Below are 26470 nucleotides of genomic sequence, written 5' to 3' on the forward strand. Positions count from 1 at the left end.
GCCACACGTCCGCACACAGCCTACCGACACATGTGGACACACACCCTGTCTGTGCAGCAGATGCGCAAAAGCCACATGGAGGCCCTCCAAGTTATTTGATGCTGTAAACATCTGAAATCTAACCCCCATATATAATTGAGACATGCATGGATATAGGCATCTGTTGCCATGCAGATCCTGTTGATTATACATCATGTGTGTTTATATGCTGACCGAGCTAGTACAGCAGTGTCTGCAGGAGCAAGGAACGTCACAGCCAGTAAAATCCTTAAAGGAAATTATTGTTTTATTTACATGAATATGAGGTATGGTGTGATAAAAATCAGCTCGGAGATTGTTTTGTCTCCGAAGTCTCGGCTACTTGAATTGAATCATTTCGTCTGGTTTTTCAAGTTTTATGGTGCCCAGTTTCATAACATTTAGGCTGCTGTGAATGCAAACACTGACTGTGTGAGCCTAAGCGGGCCAGATAAATCTGGATGCGTGAGGTTCAGTGGGAGGTTTTACACTCTTGGTGTTTCTAAAAATGAGCATAACCTCTTTTTCAAAGATTTGAGGGAAAGACAGATCCTCAGCTTTCAGCCAAGATTTCACTCAGGCCAGGAGATTATTGGGACTGCCACCGTGATCAATATTGCAAAAAACATTTCTTCAGCTGATTCCAGATGAAAATAAGTTTCCTTACTTTGGATTCTGACACGATGAGCGATGATCCCTGGATTATTAGACAGGATCCTTTAACCCAGCTTCACCTCTGCCCATCAGCTCTAAAACGCCGTCCCATTTGATTCTTTGTGATTCATCGTCTGTCAGCAGCTGTCTGCTTCGGACGCACTGAGAGTGATAGGGCACGGTGAAAGAGGAATCAATGGAGTGTTTCAGGCGAGACCGGTGGAAGCACAAGTGTCAGACCCCAGACTGAAGAGGGGAGTTGACAGAGAGGTGATGGACAATGAGAGAGGCGGTTTGTCTGGCGAAAAGAAGGCTTCACATTGTGTAGTGAAGAACTCTTAAGCTGCCATGTCCTTCAGGTATTCAGGAAGAAAAACAAATGATTCTCACCTTATGTCTTCAAAACCTTTGGGATACAAGTGAACTGCAACGAGCACAGGGATTTGGCTGTGTCTGCATGTAAATGTTTGGCTTTCGAAAGCAGCTCAGCTCAGCAGCAATGATTAATAAAGTATACTCTGGCTGTAAAAAGCCTCAGCATGAGTGATGAGCTCTGCCTCATTAGGTTTCAAGTGCCAAGAGGAATTAATAGGTACAAAAAGTGTGAATTCATCTTCTCAACATGCTGCCATGTGCGCTGAATGGAAGAATAAAGCAAACTTTGATTCAGGGGGTGTCTAAGGCAAAACTCATTTTTGTTAGCTTTAACTGCTATTGATTTTGATCTGCCAGGAGAAAGGCTTAAAACGATGACACAGAGGTTTGAAGGATTTTGATTCGATTTTGATTTGGATTCCCCTGACTTATCACTAGACTTTGATTTCTGCCTTAAGCAAAATAAATCTGAGGAGATGCTTCAAAAGCCGATCAGCCCTTCGCTGTTTTGGTTTCCTTGAGGAACACAAATAACCCACAGCCTGGAGTGTTCCTGATCCCCACGGGTGATTCAGGTTCCAACCTCCAGGACAAGATTTGAGCACAATGCTCATGTGGGTGTCAAATACATTAATAAACATTGACAACATTGAGAGAATAATCACCGGTTTGGAAGTAAAACCAACTGGAAAGAAAAACTAGAAGCAACTGAGTCATCCCAAGACAAACTCACAGAATCGCTCTGTTTGTGAATCCTGAGTCATCACTGTTGTTGAAATACTGACTTAGGGATTTAAGGTGGCGTGTATTTTCCAGTGGAGATGTAGCATTTTGGGCTATAACCCTTCAATTATTCAGCTGCGCTCATGTGCTGTAAAGCGCTAACGCCTGGTTTTCCAGTCCCGTCCTGAAGGAGGTTGTTTTCTGTCCTGCAGGAAGTTGTAATTAAGGTGTTGGCCCATTTGTATTTGACAGTTGCATCTGAGGGATAACACTTTCCAATTCCAGCCATCATACATCAGTCACTTGATGCCTTTGGAGAGGCCCCAACGTGCCGCAGCACACAGAGGAGGCACGTGAGGGAATTAAGCTGCAAACAGGCAGATGTAGCCACTGTCTCATTTTGTGCCTCACCAAGTCTCACTTTTTACCAGGAGTGGAAAGAGTTTCAAAATACACTGTAAATACTTCAACTCTGCTGTAGAGATTAACCACATGTGTTAATGTCCATGTCCATGCAGTTTTAAAAGTACACACTAGTCTTTTGATGGAAGCCAAAAAGTGCAAAAACAAAAAGTCACTGTGCAGTATTCTTTTCATGTTAACTGCTAGTAGAACTCCAAGTGGCCAGTTTACAGCTTTGCAACTTGTGTTGTCATTTCATCAAAGCCAAAACACACTTAAACTGGCAATAGACAAGGTTTTCACATTAACTTATCATTATGAGTGAATGTTGATTGCACATTTTAATTGCAATAGAACAATGACACCATCAGGGTTTAGATTGGTTTCCTGTATATCTCACTTTTACTATGTTATTTTGTCTGCCACCAGGCAAAAAAATCTCTGGGGAAAATGAGGGCAGCCTGGCGCCATAATGATCCGTAAACAGACTAAATGAACAAATAGAATCAGTTTTTGTCCTGTGTTCTTGGAGTTGCTGCTCTGAGGAAAATGGAAAGCAATCCAAATGTTTGTTTCCACTGTAAGTAGTGAGTGGAATATTATGTTAAAAATCCTAATAAAGGTGACCATGCACAACAAACATGAAGGGCCATACCAGTGATTTTGGATGTTTAAGCCAATTCACTAAAATGATATATACATAAATCATAGTAAACGTTAGTAGTCAATGTGTTTCCTACTGTTTCAGGCAGCCATTGGCTTCCATTCATTCATTCATTCATTCATTCATAGTTAAATAAACATTGTTTTAGTTAATTCAACATTGTTGACTAATCCGCTGTCAAAAACTGCTGCAAACAACCATGTCTTGTTTTCAACACCCATTCTTAATAAACAATTATAGTCAGTGCTAACCTGGGTGTTTCCTGTGACCTTCCTGCAAAGTCAGTTCCTGTTTTGAGACGGAGAAGTAATGGATACAAAAAGAAATTTTGTTTTGTCCGTCTCTTCCTTCCTATCTTTTTCCTCAATCTCTACACCTTTCTTAAAGTACTAATGCAGACTCCTAAGTGATTTTAGAGGAGACTGTAGAGGACAGGTTGAAGCAGGGAATGCGGTTTTGTAATCTGCAAGCCGAGTGTCATCATCCAGCCATGGCCAAGTTTTATTCCACTCTGCTGCCTGTGTGAGTTGGAACGTGATGTTTGGATTTGTACTGAGGCTCTGTGAATGAAACGTAACCTAATCAAAACTGATTATCACAGAAAATTAACAACTCCTACTCATTATTCTTCCAGGCTCGGTGACAAGTTTCCTTCCCACAGCAACATGTGCTCTCCTGTCACTCCTCAAAACACGCTCCCCTTTTCCTGCTCTAAGTGATCCGCGATTGGGTGAAGTGCGCCTCATCAAAAATGCCCCTTCCCAAATTGCTTTTAATGGCTTATGCGGATCCGTCTGATGCCAGCCCGTGTCGGAAAAATAAATGATGTCGGTTTCTTGAGAGGCTGTTACAGGATGCCACAAAGCCAAACAGCCCACCAAACTAGCAGTTAAACATCGCCAGAGCCCTGCGGAACATTAATGCCCCGGCCGTCATCAACGCCTTCAATCATTATTCCGCTTGTTTACGTCATTTTGGAGTTAAGGCCGACTCAAAACAAACAGCGGTTTTGTCTAAAAGCCTCAGACTTTCTGGTTGGAGTGTCAGTTGAAGGCTTAGAAGAAGAAGAAGACACGGGTTTCACCAGTGATGCCGTTAAAAGAGATCCAACAAAAGAGATTTACTGCGTGTTTATGAGCTTACTCCTGTTTTGTCTTTATCATCTATTAAACCAGCCTTCAAACGCACACATTAACACACACATCGGCTGTGGAACAGATGCAAAATGCGACAACAAGGACTCCCAAGCCTTTTTGTCATGAATATTTGCAACTAAAGGAGCCAAATTGAGTCGTCGCTTGATACAAAACCAAAAAAAAAGACTGTTATCATGCAAATATTACTGATTACGTATCGTCCGTGCCTATAGGCTGTTTTCGGAGGACAATTACATCCCACATCGCCCATTGTGGTCAGTCTAATTAAGACAGAAGTATTCGCAAACGCTGTTCCGCACATGTCGCTCCGCATACAAACTTCTGAGAGTTTGTGTGGGATAATCAAACAAGCGAGCAGCGGGCACACATGTGTCAGTCTGTGTGTGCAGCATGTTTTGAGAAGAATGTGGAAACCCACATGTGAGGGCGTTTGGTGCCTGCTGCGGGAATGTGTGTGGTGTAGGGGAGTGGGAGGTTGTGAGTTGTGTCAGGCAGATGGAGAAGCTCTGTGTGTGACTTCTGGTCGCACAGGACTCCCTGTTGATACAACCAGTGTAAACATATCAGTCTGTGGAGGGAAAGTGATGGAGGAGGGAGGTGCTCCTCTTCAACAACTGCTGGTGCTGAGGATGTGTAGTCACTAATCCTTTCCCGTAAATTAGTTATCAAAACTAGCAAGTTTCTAAAGTCAGTGAGAATTGAGTAGCCTACTTAAATCTGCCATTTCACTACTGCAATGTTATTCCAATGCACTCTTTTGGCAACGCTGACGTTGTTAAATCTTCAGTGTGTGCTGCCATGTCTGCTGCCACACAGCTCACCTGAAGGCTCTGCTGTCACTTGCTCAGCACTTGCTCTGTGGAAAACAGAAGCGTCCAAATACTCATAAAAAATGTCATTTGATATAGTATAAAGGTCAGTACAGTTGAGGCTGTGGTTGATGGATCTGTCGAATAAACACAGGACTTTCCCCAAGCAGACTGCTGTGAAACCAAAAGTCAACATTGATTTGTACATGACCGAATGTATCTAATTTATACGTAATGTAATGTAAGGTAACATAACAGAAGATAACGTGACGTAACAAGGCATAACGTGAAGTAACTTATTTCAACTGTAACCTTTTCCAAAACCTAACCAATCACCCTATGGGTGACGCCAACAAAGGTAATTTGACTGTGACTGCTATAACTTACACACATAGAAGCATTATCTGATCCTACACCAGCAGGACGGCATCATTTGTCGGTGCTTTTCAAAAATGTCAAACTGAATCAGTTTAATGATGTGACAATGCTCTGGTTAAAATTAGGTTGGGTTTAGGCACAAAAAACGCTTGATAAGGTTTCAGGTTAAACTGTGTTCTTAGTTGAGGTATTAAAATATTGTGGTTTGGGTTAATATGACTACTTCACAGTAAAAGTAATCATGCTTTGTCACTTGCGTTTAAACAGACGTCATTTTTGGGGCAATCGCTGAAATAAATGTAGTCATTTTCTTGGTAAGATAGTCTCTACTCGCTGCTACTGCCACGGCTGCTGCTGTTCTAAATGCATTTCAAAAGCCCCAGCTCCATCCCCGGAATCCACCTGTAGGCTTTGAGCTTACCTTTCCCAAGGTGGAAAGTTAGTACTGTCACTCCCCACTCCCTAATGTGCTGAGCTCGGCGCTTCCTTTTGGGGAGTGACAAGGTCAGAGTCTAGATGTCAAACATCAATGCTTAGTACATATTCTAGATTCACATATACTGTTCCAAGCGTGTTACAACTACAGAATGAGAGGAAAAACTGTATGAAATTTCCAATGTTCTCTTGCTGTCTGTACATTAAGAGAGAGCTAAATCTCTCAGTTGAATAAAATGTCACAGAAATGCACATTATTAAGCCACGGGGAACAATAAAGTTCAGCTCAGTGGGAGGAAGAGAAGAATCAGCAAGTATCCAAACGGCCTGTGTGCAGATATGACTCATTATTCTGGTTCTACAAAGTCTCTCACTAATAAAGAGATGCAGAGAGCATTAAATATAAAGAGAGAGAGAAAGCTTTAGAGAGCTGAGGGGAGTTACAGCTCATGAATCATCATTGCCCGCTGGACGTCTGGCTGAGTTGCCCATCCTGCCCTTTGTGTGGCCTTGGCACACTGCGCTGAAGCGGAGCGCTCCGACCTTTGACTTCGTCATAACAGACCTCCTGAGGGGCGTTGGCAGTCGGCCACCATGCTAATGCAGCCACCCGTTAGCCGCTGTCAAGGAATGCAAAAATCCCCCTAATAACTGCAATCTCACTGGCCCTTTGTGAAACTAATGGCAGTTTGCAGGGGTGACAGTTGTTGACTATGCTGTGAAAGGCCTCGAGTGGGCCACATTGACCTACACACCCAGTGTTTATGTACAAATCTGTGTGTATGTGTGTATGTGGATGTGAATCTACTGTCTTTATGTACTTATTACTGCCAATGTAGATGTATATGGCATGTGTGTGACATGCCAATTGAGGCTGCATCCCAGGGCTGTGTAGGTGGCGACACAGTGCGGTCAGTAAGTCACGCAGCCGGGTGCCAGGGTCGAGCGGGGGTCGGGTAATAACCACACAATGACGTGCTTTATGGGTAATAACGCTGATCGTCTCTGTCCTCTGAGCCCTCTGGCCCGAGACATTTAGGCTCATTGAATGTTAAGTATGGTCACATTCTTGCTGCGTCTGTCCTTTGTGCTGACTGTGTGCCGTCCTCTCCGCAGATCGAGAATGTGGACGCCTGCCTCAGTTTCCTGGACGCCAGAGGAGTGAATGTACAAGGGCTCTCAGCAGAAGGTAAGAAGAATAAACAATACTCAATTCAAGGCCTGACGAACTCTTAATTGAATCAGTGGAGCAGCAGAAGAGGTATCTCCCTGTTGTATTTCTAATCTGTAGACCTGGAAAATTCATTTGGCTCCAACGCCACCCAACCTTCTGTGGGTAGCTTTCCATTTCTTCACAGCACCAAATATCTTCAAAAACTGGTTTAAACCTATTTCCAAGACATACTATTATACTTCACAGCAATGGAATTTACCACGGTGGTATCATGACAGGGCACACAGTTTCTCCATCTCCAGCTTTCACTATGGCAGCATAGGCAATCATTAGGGCATCAAAGGGGATTGTGGGAGGATAGAAACTCCAGAGAGGGATTCGCCTCCAGACCATCAGGGTACACAGTGCATGGCTTACATGACAGCCGTGACTACAGTAATGCTCTGTACTGAATGACTGCTGGCCAAATTAAATGATAAGCTAAAATTGTCTCACGAGGCCAGGGTTAAAATTACAGTTAAGTTCCAGACTACAGTATGTGTCACGATTTTGTTATTCACTTGAGATTTACTCTGCAGGAGGAACCCAAGATTCCCTCAAAGAGTATAAATGAACTTAACTGTAGTCTGTTTTTCACTGCATGCATAGAGCTTCTGTGAAGTCTAAAGAGAAACACACAACAGATGTGGTCCGAGGCATTGCATCATGGGATGTGTCCCATTTGACGACTGTATCGCACACCTGACTTGCTGTACATTTAAAGTAGAGTCGAGGTACAGTAGCTAGAACGTCCTAATCTAAAGAGTGAATTGTTGTTCTCCTTTGAAAACTATGTATGAAAATGGGTCTATTTAGCTTAAAGGTCTGTTGTGTTGGAGAACCTTTTACATCTACAGAGGGAGTGGGTCCTCTTCCACAGGACTACCTAAAATCTTTGTATTTCACCTGGACGGTGCTTAAAGTCCTGCATCACATAGAGTGTTGTGTGCCTGATGGGCTTTCTCTTAGCTTGCATCAAGTGTCTTGTCACCTGTATCGTTATTTTAATCCAAACCATGATCCTTTCCTAAACCTATCCAAGTAGTTTTGTTGCCGGTCACTGTGCTTGTCGAAGCATGCACTGCTGTACCATACAAAACCAGCCCAGCCAATACCAAATACCAAGTTTTAGTGAGACCCCCTCTTCCACAGAGTCTGCAATGTTGCATTGTCATGTTTCTACAGTAGCCCAGAATGGACAAACCAAACACTGGCCCCAGAGAAACTTTTTTTGTTTTAAGCGTCCATTGTAGGGGAGGGTAAACTATTTATGTGTTGGTCACACTCTGCATCCACACCACTAGATGCCACTAAATTCTACACAATGGGCCTTTTGGAAGTCATTTTGACTGTTGCTTTGGTTGGCAGCTAGGGTCAGATGCCAAAGCGTCAGTATTTGGCGATCTTGGGATCAGACTTAACGATCAATTATCCCTGTCCAGGAAGTTACATTTTGTTTCTTTAAAAATCCCTAAAATGGAGATACGTCCATTGGCTTTACCAGACAGGGATAAAATGGTAATCTGCTGCTTTTCTGTAGCTTTACAATGTGTCAACAGTGAGAAATGCGAAAAAAACGCGAAACTCACTGGCATATCATAATGTTACCAGCATGCAGGATTACATGGAGAACAACAGGTTTGGATGATTTGACACATGTTGTCCACCACTGGTGTTTAAAAATCAACATGTCAGCAGTTTTTGGTCATGAAAACTAAACTCATTCATTCCGACAGAGTTTTCCCATAGAGTCCCATACCTACAGGCATGTCTCAATTATTCTAGCAGAAAGTTCCTCCAGCTGTTATTTAGGACCTGTACTCGTCCGGACCCCATGTTGTCTCTGCTCCCCTTTAAACATTAAAGAGGTGAGTGTGCCCTTGACCTCTCCAGCAGCAGAAATAGTCTGACAGCCTGACACACTGACCGACAGCTCTAAATTCTGCGCCCCCCCACTAAAGCACTAAAAGCAGCAAAGTGACTCGCTAGGCCTGGAATTTCAAAGTGGGTCTGTAAATATATGGGCTATTGGGTTACTCTGCCCATCGCTGTTGCTGCTGCGTTTCATCACTCCCTTCTCTCAGTCTATATTTCTCTCACTCACTCTCTGCCTTTGTCAGCCTCATTCTCAAGACTTAACTCTGCATGTGCTGTGTGCATGTGTATGTGTTTGTGAGTTGAATTGGATGGCCATGTCTGCCCTCTTATGTCTAATTGAATCAGCCCAGGGATTTCCAGGTTCTGTTCGCTGGCATGTGCAGTCTTTATTATCTTTACAAGGCATGGGAATAAAACAAAGTGGAATGTTTGATGTGCATACAGGCACATTTCCTGAGAGAGCCTACTTATTATAATAACCTTTCTAGAAGTCTCCTTGCATCTCTCTGGTGGGAGGCTGTAAACCGAAGTTCCGGAAAAACTCATCTTGTTGAAGAGAGTTATGGCTCCCCTCAGATGTTTCCGCTAAAGGAGGTTATAGGCCTTAATGAAAAGTCCAAAGTCTTTTTTTTTTAATGCAAGTAAAGAAAATTACAGGAAAGTATGACAGTGACTTGGTCATATTTTGCAGAGGGCTTGAGACTAGTACATCTACCGATCAAAATCCAGATCATAAGAATCTGATGATCAGGGGAATGATCAAGAACCAACTGACGCTCAATTACTAATGATGAGCAAGTTGGCCAACACGACAGAGCGACATGCTGTATATCACCGTTGCCAAAACAACATGACCGTTGCAGAGTACCAGTGACACACAAACCGGACATTCGTCCTACACTTGCAGTAGTGTTAGATTAAGCACTTAAACTACTATGTTGGGTTTATGAAAACATCATGGTTTGGGTTAAAATAACTACGTTTTTTATGTACCTTCATCTACAACATACTTATATTAAGTATGTAACTGCAGTTATGTTCTGTACTTGCAGAACTTCCCTACATTGGTAAGTTAAAATAACTCACTGTGGACTTGTGAATTGAAGTCCATTTTCACACCATTTTTTGAAACCATAAATTCCAACAGCTATAATAAAGATTGTAATTAAATTTTGTATAGACATTCATGGTTCCCAGAAGATGAACCCTAATGACTTTGGTGATTGACTTTTTATCTATCACTACCAACATGTCGAAGTTTTCTCATATCTATGGAAAAACCTGTATATCTACAGGATGGATTGGCAGAACGTTCTGTAAAAACATTCTTGGTTCCCAGATGATGAATCTAAATGACTTTGGTGGCTTTTCCTCTAGCTCCATAGTTTCGAACACGAAGTGGACATTTCACCCAGATAATGAATATTTTTAACACAATAGCTGCTTAAACATCAGCATGTTGACATCGTCATTGTAAAAATGTATTTAGTTCCAAGCACAAGAGTACAGCAGAGCCACCAGTGTGGCTGTAGACTCTGGATCTTGTTATAAAGAAAAAAGCTCCACCCACTCAAACTCAAACTCACACTTGACCCTTCGGCACGAAAAATGGAATCAAAACCAACAACAGAAAAAAAGTTTTACTACTTGAAATGTGATAATTATCGACAGGAAGTTCTGTCTACCGGTACCAGCCTTTAAAAAATAGGTGTAAAGCTCCAAAACACACATTTCCTGCAGTTGATAATGGGTTACAGTGAGGGGTCCTTACAACAGGCCATTAAAGCCTCCTTCCACTGCAGGGCCTCTGCAGCTGAGACCTCAGCAGAACGGGCTCCCATTGGTTGTTGTAGTGCTAGCGGGAAACCTACAGTATGACCTGCTCACCGCAATAAAGTCCCTTCTGCTTGATCTCAGTGGGTGCAAATGTTGTTAAAATAGGTCTGATTTCACTAGGCTACTTAAACACTCACCTGTGCTGGGTCATCAAGGGGTACAACCTGGTTCTCTGAGCAGAAGGTGAGGCCTAGGGCGCGGGTATGCAAGTTTGTTGCCTATGCTTTCTGGCTGCAAAACATGGCTAACTGTGTAGTACGAAGTGGGCTAGAAAAACAAATCATAAAAGTGGAACAATGGTTGTTTGAAAAGTTAATTGGGAACCGAATTGAATTAATTAAAACCAAGTTTACACAAAGACGCTGAGGGCAACAGCGGAAGCAAAGCCATTAACCAGCTGTGGAGTTGTAAAGACAGACCTTGGCTGGACATGTGTTGTCTGAGGATTAAACCCTAGGTTGATAAAGTAGGTAAAGACATAATAAATAGTGCTTAAATGCTGGTCTTCTTCTTTGTATTAACCGGCCATAATAAAACTTTTCCTTCACCTCCTCCAAAGCCCTCTGTGACTCATGAACTAACCCCTCCAAACACAAAGAAAAAAAAAAAAGACTGAATGAAACCACGTCAACCACTTAAAAGGCCTCCAGAAGCAAAGGCACATTTTCATTGAGCGTGAGCCAAGCAGAAACACTTATCCTCTACACCACTAGCAGCAAGAGCCCTCTTGCTTTTAGCCATGTATTGCTGACAAAAATGTCTAATGGGAGTTCTCCCAATGTCCTATTGCTGTCTCACAGAATCAGGCGATCCATTTCTCTGTCATTACCTCTCCCAAAATACTCAGAAACTAGAAAAGGGTGCAACGAAAACACTTACAGAGCTTTGGCCAGGTGACAAGATGAGCTGCAGACAATTGATGGTCAAGAAGATAGTTCTAATGCATTCTGTGGAAAATGTAATGCAACCCAAAGTATATTTTATTTCAACTTAATGATGAAGTGTTTACACTGAACATATCTGCAAAATGAGGAGTGTACTGCTGAACTTACCTTAATAATCACACAAGCGTTACCTAACCTTCAACAAATGTTTCAGTTGCCTAACCCTCACCACATCTGGGGCATGATCTCAGGTTTTTGGTATAAAAATCATGCCTGGTTAACCATGCACCCTGATGTTCTTGTACCAAAGAGCCAAAAATGCATCACCACTTTAGCAAACGTTTCTAAGTGGACTATATCTGTGTACAGCATCAGTGGGCAAGCTAATGGATGGAGTGATGATAGAAGAGGTTGTATCAGGGTTGAACCTCTCCCATGAGATGGTATCAGGACCAGATTCTCTACTGTTCTACTCTAACTTTTAGAAGTCTTTTTACTTTTCTACTTTCTCTAATGTAGATCAACAGCAAACACATTCACTATTTGATATAATACATGTACATTCTTTCTACTGCTACTGGAAAGTTATTTGGTGTGAAATGACTAAAGCAGAGCTGGGGTGCACACTCTTGGCTTCACCTCTATTCTTACTGACAATCACCGTGGTAGCCTAGCCCTTAAGCGTACCCTGCTTTACAGTCGATTGTACTCATCATGCTGTATCAGAGAAGACTTTAAACTAGCGATTTAGACCATAAACTCATGAAGAAATTGTGTGAGAGGTAGGGTCATTTTCTCATAAGCTTACATACAATCAGACTTCTTTGTGAAACCAGTTGAGTTGCCCCCTGCTGACCATTAGAAAGAATGCAGGTTTAAGGCCCTTCCGCATTGGCTTCACTGTTCAGCCTTGGAAATTCTCTCCATATTTTATATAGTCAGTGTTGAATACAAATAAAGTTATCATTGATTGAACATCTACATGATGCTAATAATTATAATGTACAATGTCATAATGGAGACCATCCACGAATTGTCAGTGTACAATATGTACAGTTTTTGCTACAACATAACATAGCTCAAGACTTGTTGTGGCTAATTTGATCAAACACAAGAAAGTACTGCAGGATTTTTCAACATATAAGCACTAAACAGAACTAATGAAGTTCTAAAAATTCTGATTTTGACACAGAGACATCAAGACAGGGCTTGAAGATCAGGTAACATTTCCACATGGCTTTGTTTCCTGTCCGTAACTACCGAAGTTCTCATAGGAATAAATGGAAAGAAAAATGGTAGAAACAAGGTGCCAGGCTCTCATCGTGTCAGTTAATACTCTGCTTCCGTGGTGCACATGCCAAACAATTTCTCAAATATAATAGCATAAAGCAATAACGCTTAAGCTCTGGGGGAACAGCTGCTGCCCAGTTTGCCCAGTTGGTAATGTAAGCTCGGTGCAAGCATACACTGCTAAAGTTTCTTTGAGTAAGAAAAACTCCAATGAGCTGCTATACAGCCAACCCTGACCTCAAGGGCAACTTCCCTTTTGGGAATGATGAGGTATTATTCTTCCCTGTTTCCTCATCATTATTATTTCTATTACTTTTACCAGTTGCCGCAAGTTTCATTCCGCAGCAGCTCTTTGGTCGGCTGAATCTGCAACATTGTTCCTCCCTTAAGCACAGAAAATGCTGCTGTTCAGATTCTCTCTAAGGCCCAGTATAAATTACTGCCCCTGGGTGTTAGAAAATGGAAAACACCCCCAAGAGATTAATCTTCTCCAACTTTCACAGTCTCCAAACAGCATAGCCATGGATGGCTGGGGAGAATGTTTGAGCATTGCCAGATTGAAAAATCGAGCAAAAAGCCCTGCGTCAGCCGCTGCCATCCTTCCTGTGCCTGTGTGTGCCAGCTCTCACTGAACGTTTGATATGAAAAGTCCATTTCACAAATGGCTGCGTTAGCCACAGTGATCAATTCTTCCACCTCTGTGACTGCTGAATCCCCTCTCGGCTGTGTCTGAAGAAGTCAGTGAGAGATGCATTTGTTTAAGTTTTATCGGAGATAAAGTCAGGAACTGTTGAGGATGAGATTAACACGCCAGACAAAGTTACTCTTTGATTAGGAGCTTTCCTTGCTGTTGCCAGCTCAGCATATTTAAAAGGTAACTTTATCTGCAGGGCTGCAGTTTCCTGGAGATCATGTACCCAGAACAGGGAAATAATCTCTTTAACTCTCATGCATTACTTTGAGTTCTTTTTCCAATATGAATATATTTTGGATCACTGCGGTTTATCTTTCTTCCTGCTCTTATATATGCTGCTGCTTTGTAGCTTATTTCACTTTAGATAGTGAACTCCAACTTAGTTGTTATCATTTTTCATTTTCAATCTCATGCCTTTAGATGATTTCACCTTTATCAAAACACAGAAATGTGTCATTTCTGCTATCATCCCACCGCTGCTCCAGTTCCTCATTTCATGGCAAAAGCAGAACTGTAATTGAAGTTGCTGTTGTATATTTTTGGCTATTTGGCCTCAGACTACCCTCACACCAGACTTGTGCCACTAATACGTCAGTCCAGAAGTTCCCATGCTGAGCTTCACTTCTTAAATGAAGCAGCTGTTTGATGATTTAGTCTGGATCTATTACAAGTGCTTCCTCTTCTGAGCAGTGGCCTAAATTAAAAGTGTTACTTCATGTTGAATACAGTTAAGTGACTCTGTTTATATAAAGTATATTAATATATACGCCAGCTAAAGTCAGCGTATAATTACTGTTATAAAACTCATATTCTTGTTGCACAACAGCTACACTTGAGCTCTATCCCCAAGTGCCTTTTTTAAGAAGAATTCAACATATGCTCACTTTAAGTGTTGGAAAGATGGAATAAATGATCTGGAAAATGTTCATTTTTAGCCTCACAGGACACTGCTTTAGCTGTAGACAAACAAAAAAACATTTTGTCATTTTCCCTTGGTGAGCCAAAACTGAAATTTAATGGTGTACCACAGCCCCAAAGCAAACGCCTGGTGTATTGTATTGTGCGCATGCAAAATGGTACTACAGTATAAAGAAGCCCTGAGATGCAAGAGAGGGAAAAAAAAACCTGGTGGTCATTTTTTTAGTATCTGATTTAAATTGTTTTCTCTCCTGTATTTATGACTGAATCAAGTTCCTTGATTTTTTTTTTTCCCCTTGCGAGTTCCCTTAATTAAGATGACTTCCCGCACACTGTGCTCAGATTATGAAAAAGAGCAGATCCTTCATATGTATAGAGCATTTTTATCTCACAAAAAATAGAATAAAGCATAAACGGCAAATCGTATCATATTTTTTTCGTATTCCTTTTTTTCACAAGAACCATCTGGCAGGCCAAATCAAACCTTATGCCCCCACTTTGCACAGCCCTGTTCTAAACTGACTATATTCCAAGAAAATGCATCTGTTCTGCTGTAGAATGCAGTGTAATGCTCTCTCACTGTACACACTGTAATATATGGCTGCAGGATGTATTCACATGACTGGGGAGTCATGAGTCAAAAGCAAATGCTGACACTTCCATCCATTTTGTCCCTCCAGAGATCAGGAATGGCAACCTAAAGAGCATCCTGGGTCTCTTCTTCATCCTGTCGCGCTACAAGCAGCAGCAGCAGCAACAGCAGCAGTACTACCAGTCCCTGGTGGAGCTCAGCCAGCAGACCAGCGGCACCGCACCGTCCGGCAGCAGCCACAAGACACAAGAGATGCAGTCCAGGTAGGTTGCACTCCAGTTAGTTATATTTTCAGTAGTTTGGGTCTCCTTTGGGGCAGAGGTAGCCTAGAGGTCACAGACGCAAGCCAATATCACTGGTTTGAATTAGTGGACCAATTATTTTTTAGGATCCATGTTGGGATAGGGGTTGACTGATTTATCGCCTTTGGATGCTTAATTAGGTCCAGTTACAGCTTTTGTAAACAGGAATTTGATGGATATGACCGCCTCTCAGCGGTGTTGAAAATGACTAACAGCCTTCACCGTAAATGGTTCTCATTAGCGCTTTTGCCGCATCAGCTCAATATGTAAGTTTTGACAGTAAAGAGTCAAGCTGGCTGACTGCAGAGGAGAGAAGTTACATTAGAGTGACATTTTTAATGGAGTCCTAGCCTCAGATTGTGGGGAAGGAGGGATAAATTAGAAGACTGATACCACTAAAAATCTGTCCGTTAGACATAAAGCCTCAGCTAGCAGCCTGTTAGCTTAGTTAAGCATAAACACTGGTAGCCTTGCCATTTTAAAGGTGACAGCCACTTTCCAGCAACTTTAAAGCTTGTTAATAGACTAAAACAAATAGTCCAGAACATTACTTCCCATACTGCAAATTGTCATTTCAATGCTTTTGTACCTATTAAAGATTATATAACATGTTAATCAAATAGCTGTTAGCGGTAGCCTTACGTTTAACAGACAGATATAAGAGTGGTATCAATCGTCTGATCCAACTATCTGCCAGAAATCCAATTCATATATTTCCCAAAGTATCAAGCTTATGCTTTAAAATCAGCTAAGAAGATGTTATTGTTATCTAAACAATAGCAGCTTTTAAAAAAAGTCAGGAAAAAGTTATACAGTTGTGGTATAATGGAATCATGGATCAAATTCCGATCAAGTTTCGTTTCTGGTTGTAATGCTCAATGTATTGCCCGTTTTACAGCCACTCCTCACTCACTCAAATGGTTATTTATAGGAAAAATAGGCCAGCGTGCATCATGTGATGAACGCACAATATCCTGTGCAGCCACGACGCCAAAACTGCTTCACAGCCCAGTTGTGTTCCTTGGGATGTGACGTTAAGTCTGATAGTTGACTCAAGTGATGTCATTTGAGTAAGCTTACCATGCCTCTATAGTCTGCTTCTCATCTTTGCTTGTAGCTAGCAGCTCAAGGCTACATTAGCCGCTCGTAGCATAACACAACCAAATCTTCAACTGAATTGTCAGTGTTTGAGTTGCATTGTGGGTAATCCAGGTGACAGGTTTTGACAAGAGGAAGAATATTGTTGAATAAACATGAGGATGTCTCTGCATCTCAATTGATTGAATGTTATGAGAGTGCCATGCTAAATCAGTGGAGAACTATTTTAAAGATGCAAAATGTATTGCATTTCTGCATGAAAATATCTAAAAACATAACAATTTTACTCAAGATAAGGATGCAAAACATCAGATGATTCGTCAGAGAGCGAGAGGAAGTCGGCGTAGGATAGCATTGGTTGTTAACCATGAAGACAGCAACTCCCATGATCCCACAGCGCGTCTTTTGTTTTGATATGGCAGAACTTACTGTGTGTTTAGGGGATGGTGAGATGTCCTCAGTTTAGTAGTTGTTGTAGGATTAAAATATGAGGGAGTTCATATTAATTTGCGAGGTACATTATATTATGAAGACATTGTACAGTAGAAGTGTTGGCACACAGGCAGCTAAGCAGTAAAAGGCAGTAAAAGCAAGGGAGGCCTGTCCCTGTGTGATGTAAATAGACAGAGCAGGCCTTAGAAGAGCATCTAAAGAAAGGCCTGACATGCCACACATGAGCAGCATTCCCCTTGACCAGATCAAGTTACAGCACGGCCGCTCTGTTTGACTGTGCTGTGTGTGTGTGTGTGTGTGTGTGTGTGATAGAGTCTTTGGCAGTATATGTGTGTTAAATCAGCGCAATAAGAGCAGTTAGTCTCAGCACTTGAGGAGAGGGCATGCGAGTAAGATGATATTGTCGAACGCTTTAGGCTGTCTCTGTTCGGACGAGCTGGGAGCTTGCAGCGATGGGGTCAGTGTATCGTGTGTATGTATGTGTGGGGGGGTCATTAGGGGCACAGCTGCCTCCCATTCCCACACTGCTGCCTCCCCCCCAACGACAGGTGGCGAACGCTCTCATACACACCGAACAGTGAAGTTGGGAACACATCGGCTGCATCAGTCCAGCCTGGCAAACACACCAAAACCAACACACACAATATAGGCATTACAGAAGTCATAAAATACAAGGAAGTGTCTGATGACAAGCTGGTTGAAAGATATTTGAGTAGTATTTGCAGAGATCTTTGAGGTTTCTTCACCAAGACCCCCTGCCCTCGCTGTCCACAGCCTCAGTAATGTCTCACTGCTCTGGGCTGATAAGTTAATCACGTCTCAATGCCGAAGGCCACATCCGAGGTCAGAGGATCACTCCGTGTCTGTCAGTGATAAAGTGAGCCATTAAACTGTGAGTTTTTGGGCACGTTTGGGCCACTCAGCCCTCTCTCTGTGGCCCAAGAAAGTCTGGAAAGGTGTGAAGAATGATTTTCATCATTTCTGTTGGTGGAAAAATCAGGAAATGGATGAAAAAAATGTTGCTCATACTTATTGTGTGAAGAACAATCCAACAGGAAGAGTAAGTTGGGCCATGACAACAATAAGCCACTGTCAATATAAAGCACTTGTGTTGGGAAAAGTGTGAATTAGTAAGACCTCTGATTGTTCTTGTGGTTGATGATGATGTGTGAGTGTGTGTGTGTGTGTGGTGGAAGCAGAATGAGATGATCATGGGTGTGTGAGTCAGACACAGATGATTTGCTCCGTGTTGCAGTAGAACAAAATTCCTCTGGGAGTTGGATCCCATGCTCTAATTTCCGTTTCTAGCTAAATTAAGGAAAACATTGTCTAAACAACTTCCATTTTTTCAATTTTAAAGGAAAGATTCACCATAAAATCTTCTGATTCTGATTCGGAAACACCTTAAAGGAACGGCTCACCCAAAATTCAAAATTCAGTCATTATCTACTCACACCCATGCAGGTGGGGAGTGTGTGAAAGTGTTTTTAAACGTGAACGTATCTGTGTGGTGATAAACAAATGTTCATTTTTGGGTGAACTATCCCTTTAACCTCTTAAATGCAACTGACTCACTGGTTGGTCATTCATGATGAACTCATGCTGTGGAGTCAAACATCATTTTAAACCCGCAGAGCTTTAATTTTAATTCCAGCTGAGATCACAGATTCTCAAAAGGGGAAGAAGATCAAACATGTCAGACTGACTCTGTGTATGCACATGGAGAATATTTTAATTTGATAACAACATGTAATTTTGGGTTTGAATATTTGACTCACTGTAAAGGTTACATAGCTTTAATTAGGAGCTGGAGCAGCACCATACATAATATCTATGACGCTGTCACAGTGTGAAAAGAAGGATGATTTTCTTTTTTACCTTAAAGTTGTTTAAGAGCAAATAAAAGGGAAAGTGTGGAGATTAAAGGGCTGAAATCCCTTGATGATGCCTTGTTTTGACGCATCCTGTTTTTTAGTGGTGCTCCTTTCGAATTCGATGTCAGACACATTGAAATTAAGAAAAACGGCTAACAAAAGCCTTGTCTTTGTAATGGTAAACCAAGACTCTTAGTTTAAGGCAAAATACCTTTTTGCTCATTTCTTTTTAAATTAAACAAAGGCAGCGTGCTTGTCTCACCCAGACTGTGTACAATTGGCTTTATCTGAAGAATCCACTGAATGTAAAGTAGCTGATCTTTAAGTTTGCCTTCCTTGCACTTTCTACATCGCACCATGTAAACTTTAAATTACATTAATGATTTGTAATCTTCTTTTGTTTGAAGCTTCAAACCCAGCTGGTATGCAGGCATCTTTCCCCCTTTCGCCCATCTTTGGAAACAGTGAAATGTAATTAAATGTATTCATAAAAAAAATCTGCTCTGATTCTAATTTTCCACAGTGATGAATCTTTGTAAGCTCTAGCCGACCCTGAAGATTTAGCATGTCTGAGTAACTTCATAAAATAGAAGATAAGCCAGAAGAATGGATGCTTTAAATTCAAAATGTTAAGCTTTTCAAATTATCAAATTATCTGTCTCGCAGATTTACACTGTCAGAGACACACACGCTCAAACACAAACACACGCTCACACATTTGGTCCTACTGCACATCTACAGTTGTGGTATGGAGCTTTCTATAGACAGCACCTGCTGGTCTAACTGGTGTCTCTGGGGCAGGGGATGGGATGTGTGTGACTGTGTGTGTGTGTGACTGTGTGTATGTGTGTGTCCGAGGGGGAACTCCCCTTTGGACAGATCACGACAGCCCGGAGCCACGGGAAGTTTTCAGTGCTCTAGAAGGCAGGGGGGGCCCAGGCCTGACAACCCTCCCTCTTTAGCTCAACATGTCCCGGGGCGAACAAGTTGACCCTCTGGTCTGGCGCTCGTCTCGCCTGCCTACCGCCGTGTCTCGCGACAGGAAGAGCCGTTTGCCTTATGGGAGAGCCAGCAGCCTGGCAAAGCCTGACTCGTCTCCGAGGTACAGTTTTAGTTTGTGCGGTGTGTCTGTGGTTACATGAAGGCAGCAGAGTTTGGATCTTTCTTGAGAATACATGTTGATATGAGGAGGATGGATTAGTGTCAGTGGCATCATGAACTGGTAAATGGTTTGGTTCTTCCTGTCCTGTTTGTTTGGCTTTTTATGATAGTTAATACATAGATAGAAATATAAATAATTCCTTGATCTTTGTCATGGGGAAATGTCAGTGAGATGGGTTGGTTGAGGTCCTTAATTAGCCTTGCAAACAGCTTGTTTGATGAGATGTGTGCTGCATGTATGTTGAAACAGTTCTCTTACGTTTGCTTCGTCGCCGAGAGGATGTGTTTTTATGTTTAGCTCAATAACTGTCTGCTTGATAAATGTCAGAAATTTGGAGAGGAATTTATCATTTCCTACTGGATACTGAGGACTGTCGTTATCTGGAACCACTCAAAAATGATCTACGTTTACGCTTCTGGGACTTCTTGTAGCTCTGCAAATGATGGCTGTTGTCTCTGAGAAGCAAGTCGGCTGTGTCGTGTAGCTGTTGACGTACCTCTAAATCTTCTAGGGAATGAGTCAGAGTGGATGGTTGGGTTAAGAAATGCAGGGAAGCTGCATCCAACAGTTTCCTGAAACCAAAGTTCGACATTCTCATCCACTTCATGTAGAGATTGGCCAGGTGAGAAAGTAGCTGGGGTTAGAATTTGTCTCTCAAGCTCTGTTCCCATATGTTACACAACTATCTGTGTCACGTTTCATGTGTACAACACCTTGATCATCTTCCAGAGGAGCCCGTCTGAAAATGTGTGCCATTAGCCCCATATTTAAGCAATTAGCACACGTTACCCCTCAATGACAACAGACTTTTCAAACACTTTTACCTTTCAACATGGTCGACAAGTAGGTCTTTTCTAGCACAACCCGGGATGCTGTGGTTTGATTGTCACCGTCGTGAACCCCCATTCCACAGGGGCAACCAAATGACCTTTTTTTTGTTGTTAAGCTTGGCGGACATGTTGATATATTGGTACTACAGGACAGGTGCAAGTTGAATGCCAGAGCTTCAGCTACTGTAGATACTCCCGTGTACACAATGAATGCAAGGTGAGGTGCAGCAAATAAAGCATGAAGGCCAGTTTCCAGAGCAGCTACCTGTAGATGTCTGCAGTGCAACATGTGGCCACATGCTCCGATGGATGTGACTTTGTGTGTTGTGATAGTGCTGATCCCCCCGCCCCTTGACACAAAGGTCGGGTGACATCTCATTACCTGCTGTCATCACGCTGGCCTCAATGCCCGAGCACCCGCCATTTTGGATCTGAGACCCATCAGTTTGCGTTTGCCCTCAGCGCTGCGGCTACAATCAGCTTGAAACTGATATTACTCACATTTAACAGGACGGCGACGGCATCCAATACGCGCGCCGCAGTGTCGTGGAGTATTAGACGGAGGCCCCGCTGATGTATGTTGTATTAGATCAAAAGTGACAGGCCGCACCCCCTCTCTCCTTCTCCTCTTCACCACCACCACCACCACCTCATCGCCTTTCCACACTCCTAGATCCTGCCCTCGTGTGTTCTGGTGTCTTTTTCCACATTGGAAAAGATCTTAAATGCTGTGGGTTGGATGAGCACTCCAGGCCGGGGGGATCTATACCATAGCCTTCATGTTTCAGTGCATTTTATAACGTTGGAGGAGGGGGGGGGGGGAAGGACGGGTCTCGCGGTGGAAAAATGTGCACCACAGCACCTCTGATGTATTTTACTGTCATATACAACTGTAGGCTGCGCTGACATTACCTTCTCTGAGACTTGTGCTGCCTTTGTTGCCTTTATCCTAACCCTCATGGATAGCAGCCTTGCACTTCACCCCTACTCTGAATATAACCAAAAAGAGAGGATAGACAGAATAACAGCAGAAGGACAGAGGCTATATTCCTTTAGAGGAACGTAATGCACAAATGTAAGATCTTTTTTTTCCCAACAGTAAGCTGAAAAAGCATTTTAGAGTGCAACAGGCTCCATTAATCTCTGTCTAAGCTCGTCTTTTCCATGTGCTAAGTGCCATTTAGGGTATTTAATAGAACACAAAACATACTACTGGGAGATGAACTGTGGTCTGGGTTGTGGTGAGGGGGGGCTAAGGGGGGCGAATTTAGTCGCTAGACATCATTAACCGACGTGTCATGTATCATATACTTCATTAATAACATAATACGAAGACGCTCAGCCGCTATAATGGCAAACTGCCCTGAACTTGTTTCCCCTGCGTTCTGCTGTCTGCTCCGAAGCTCGTTAGCATAACACGGCATCACGAAAACCTGCAAGGTCAATTAGAGATGTGCCGTGACTGGGCACTTCATCACAGGTGGTTTTTAAAGCGAGCTGAACTGTCCACGGGGAGAGGTGTAAACAGAGAAAGGCTGTGGATGTGTGTGTGCGCATCACATCACACTTTTTGAGAACGAGACAGCTAATTTAAATTTTTGCCCACCACCTTTAAAGATCCTTGCCGTTCACAGTTCGACCTCTCCGAACAAAGTATTAAATATGGCGCCGTCGCTCTGCCGCGGCTGGTTTGATTTTACAGAATGATGAAATGTATTCAAGATATTGACTTAAAGTCATCCCAGCAAAGCCTGAAGGTTCCGCACCACTCCTCCTTTTATTGTACTTCTCGATAAGAGAAAATGATGCATGAATGAGAGACTCATCAGTAATAGATTTTGTATGAAAGTCACGGTAAGTAAGCCACTTGTACTAAAACCTATTCCTTATAATACCAACTTTTGATTTTATATCTGGGTTGTGTAATTCCTTCAATAAAATGATATATAATCGGCCTACTGTTGGTTCTCTGGTAATCATTTTTCTGCTGAACTGTATTTACTCTGAGTCACGGTGCCAGCTAACTGCGTAAAATGCTGAAATGTAAGAGTTTAATTTTGAAACCAGGCTTTTCAGTCTCATGCAAAGTCGAGAGCTGCACACTGAAAAGCAGACAGGGCAGAAAATAAGATGTGTCGAGTGCAGTGCGTCATTCAGCCACCCAGTATAGGTAGTTTATTGTCTCTGTCCACTCACTCACCAACGCCAAACCAGCAGCCCACAATCACAAAACAGAGAACAAGTTGTTCCTCGTTGTCAGAAAAGGAGGACGTCTAAACAGACTGCTGGTGTTTGTTGCTTCCTCCAGCTGAAGCTCAGCAGCTCTGCTCACTGTAAGTTAGAGGACAGTGTGAGGACGGTTTTACAGTTGAGCTTCAGCAGCTCTGTGGCTCCCTGCTCAGAAGGAACTATCTCTGGTCAGCCTGTGGAAGGTAGGAGTAAAAGTCTGAAATTAAGACAGGCTTCAGTCAAGAAAGACTTGTCGTCAGTATTTAAAACCACTTGAAGGGGGAATTAGTTAGCTGCCAGCATGTCTAAGTTCTCAGTTAGCATATTTACTAACGCACTACTATGAGGTGAGAAGTACAGTCAGCATTTTGTTTTGTGTCAAGATTCTGTGACCAAACTGTGATGCTTCAATTGTATTTCATCCTGTGGTTGAGTTGACAGCATCCACTAGATAGCCTAGCTTAACAGTCTTTGCTGGCGACCATTTTCCAGTGCTCGTTTTCATTATTTTCTTTAGCATACACAGTGAAATGGTTCATATTTCCGTAAGTGACTATGTTTAAAAATAATTTGCTATGTTAATTATGCTAACAACAGCTTTTTGTTAAGGTCCTTGTTCCGCTTTTGAAAAACTCTGTCAAGCTATCTCAATGTGAGCACCAATTAGCTGAACCTGCCACAACACTGCTTATTATATTTTGGTTACATTTTCAACATTGTCTTTTTTTCTGTCTTTGTGTGGGTTTGTGTCCGTAATTGCTGCTGAAAATGTTGTTTTGGTTGTTTAAAGAGTGAAAAATAGCAGAAAAGGTCACAAATTTTAATGCTAACGTTATGCTAGCTGAGGCAGAGTTAGCCCACACGTCTATGAGGAATCTTTCTTTAGTCATAGGCAGAATTGAATTGTGCTGTTGCTTTGAGTGGGTTTTCACTTGCTTTTTCAAGCTCTAAAGTCAGCCACAAACATGATTTATTACTTTATTTGCAATGCTAGTCTAGTGTTTTCGTCCATAATTACTGGCAAAAATGTATTTTTGTTTGTTAAAAAAATGAAAAATGAGCAGAGCAAAGCAAAAAAGGTCAATTGTGTTTTACTGCTAATGTTATGCTAGCTGAAGGCAACCTTTAGCCAAAATGACCATGAGAAGTCTCTCTGTCTTCATAGGCAGAATTTAAAATGACACTGTTGCTTTGAGTGGGTTTTCGGTTGCTTTTGTAGCTCTACAGTCAGCCACAAACATTATTTTCTTCAGGCATTTGGAACTACTTTTAAAAGAGAAGATACTGTATGTCATGTTGATCGAGCAGCTAACTTTCAATAGAGTCTCTGTTCACTCAGTTTATGACAGGGGAGAAACACTCACATGGCTTGCGAGTCACACAGTTCACACAGGACATTACGCTCAGAGCATTTACAGGCAGGGATAAACAACAGCTTTACCGCCTGGCCTTGGACATCGCATTGTTTACAGGGTGTACGTATGGAGATTAAAGGCATCGCTTTGTCCGTGAAGCCCTCTACAAGTAGCTTAACTACTTCCTGTCAAACATGAATGGAGAGGCCCACGTTTAATTCCCGTCTCCGTGAATGACTAACAGTGAGTGTTGGGTTGTAAACTATGACTGGTGCTGTGGGCATTTCCTTCGCCTCTGCCTCGCGTGTTGTGTGTTTTGGGGTTTTCGTTAAACGGTGCCACCCTGACACTGATTGTGAAAGTTTTTCGGGCCGTTTTATTTCAGCGGCCCTATAAATGGATTGGGAAATGTTATTGGCTTAGTCACAAGCGTGTGCTAGTAAACATGTGTGAGCCATCATGTGAGAAATCAAAGCAATGTGCATTGGCGTCTTGCAGCACTGTATGCACTGTGTGTGTGTTTCTTTTGCTCTGCCTCTATCTGAATGCCTCCTCTCACTGACATTATTACATTAAGGCATGGATTAAAAAAATTTCCAACAAGATGCTAGTCTCATTCCTCCTCTAACTGTGTTAACAGTCTGTCCGTCATCTTCTCTGCTCTCTCCTCAGTCTCACAGCGCGATATGCAAGTCCTCCGGGCCACAGTGGAATAGGGTCACCACAGAAGAAAAACACAAGGTAAATGTGGCAAATACTTCATGGACCTCCTTCATTAGACTGGATAATCTGATTCTCACACTTTCCACGTTGTTTTATATGCTGTACACTTATGGTTTTAGTGTTTGTTTGCGTGACCCTGCGCCTTCACATGATTTTCCTTCATGTTTTCATGTTCTTGTGATACTCTGGTGGCACCTCAGGGAGGTCAAAGGTCAGGGTCAGCTAGAGAGCAGAGAGCAGCTGGCAGGAATTCATTGTTTTGCTCAAGGATACCTCTGCAAGGTGTACAACCCTGATTCCAAAACAAGTTAGTGTTAACAGAATGCAGTTATTTGCAAATGAGCTGTGTTTACCAACACCATAGGAAGTGTTCCAGAGTGTGTGTAGTAATATCCTTTGAGCAATCATATGTTTGAGTGGTAGACCTCGCTCATCTTTGCTTGTAATCGACTGAGCCTTTCGAGGATGCTCCTTTCATACACAATCATGATACCATCACCTGTTTACCTGTGGAATTATCCAAACAGGTGTTTATGGAGCATTTCACAACCCTCCCAGGTTTTCGTTGCCCCTGTCCCGACTTGTTTGAAAACTGTTTCTGAAGTTGATAAGGTAAAACTTTGAATATATTGTCTTTGAACTGTCTTTACCTGAGTATATGTCAAAAAGGAGTAGCAAATTATCACATTATGTTTGATTTGTGTTTTACACAGTGTCCCTGTGGACATTTTTGGCTTTGGGGATGTAGGTGTGCCTCGTGCCAGCTCACAATGAAAAGATAGTCTCTCTTAATGGGCTGAACATTTATTATAATATTCCCTTTTAGCTTTTCTTCAGGGTTATCTAGTCAAATTAGACATGCCTTTTCAGCTCTGAACTACTCACTTACTACTCTTTTATGTCAAGGCTAATGCAGCCAAATAGACATATAATTGTAAAGGTGCTTTTTCATAATTTGCTTTTTCTATATGAGTCATGTGTATTCAAGCAAATGCTGAGTGTTCAGTGAACAATTAGAATGAATGACGATTTCTAATTTGAGATGAATCACACTGCAATTAGGACTAACTTTAATCAACACTCAAAAACAGGGCGACCATAGCTCAATACATGAAGAAATAACATCAACCTTCAGAAACTCAAGAGAAAAACACCTCACAGTGTCCAAATGATTTGACTGACCAGTCACCCTGGCACGTTTTTCCCCCAGAAAGGTTTGCTCGCATCACGAAAGAAGGGGAATTGAGGATCACTGCAAAGTTTTCACACAAGCAGTTTACTTGCACTTTAAGTCTGTTAATCTCCGTGCTCAGTCCAGCGCTTTTGCTACTTGAGAAGTGCTGCTCTGTGTGATGTGTCCTTTGGGAATAGCCCTTTTACACATCTTGGCAAAGAAGCTGCTGCTAAATAAGCTACAGTGTTATAATGACACTTTTTGTTGCCAAGCTCTGGACTGTAGCTAGCAGTCAGGGAACCACTGGCTTCTAGAAGTGTCATGTGAGCTGGTAAACCTATCAAGCCCAC

The 26470-nt window shown here is 42.2% G+C and overlaps 1 protein-coding gene across 1 annotated transcript in view; it reads left to right on the top strand.

Moving 5' to 3' along the window:
• Positions 1-26470, top strand: part of nav3 (neuron navigator 3) — a 209165-nt gene that overhangs the window by 75975 nt on the left and 106720 nt on the right. Inside the window, exons 4-6 of the mRNA XM_073480877.1 lie at positions 6732-6804; positions 15009-15183; positions 24896-24964. Coding sequence (XP_073336978.1) covers positions 6732-6804; positions 15009-15183; positions 24896-24964 — 317 coding nt within the window. The remainder of the gene's footprint in view (positions 1-6731; positions 6805-15008; positions 15184-24895; positions 24965-26470) is intronic.

The sequence above is a fragment of the Pagrus major genome, chromosome 14 (genome assembly GCF_040436345.1).
Source record: "Pagrus major chromosome 14, Pma_NU_1.0".
In the NCBI taxonomy this organism is placed as follows: Eukaryota; Metazoa; Chordata; class Actinopteri; order Spariformes; family Sparidae; genus Pagrus; species Pagrus major.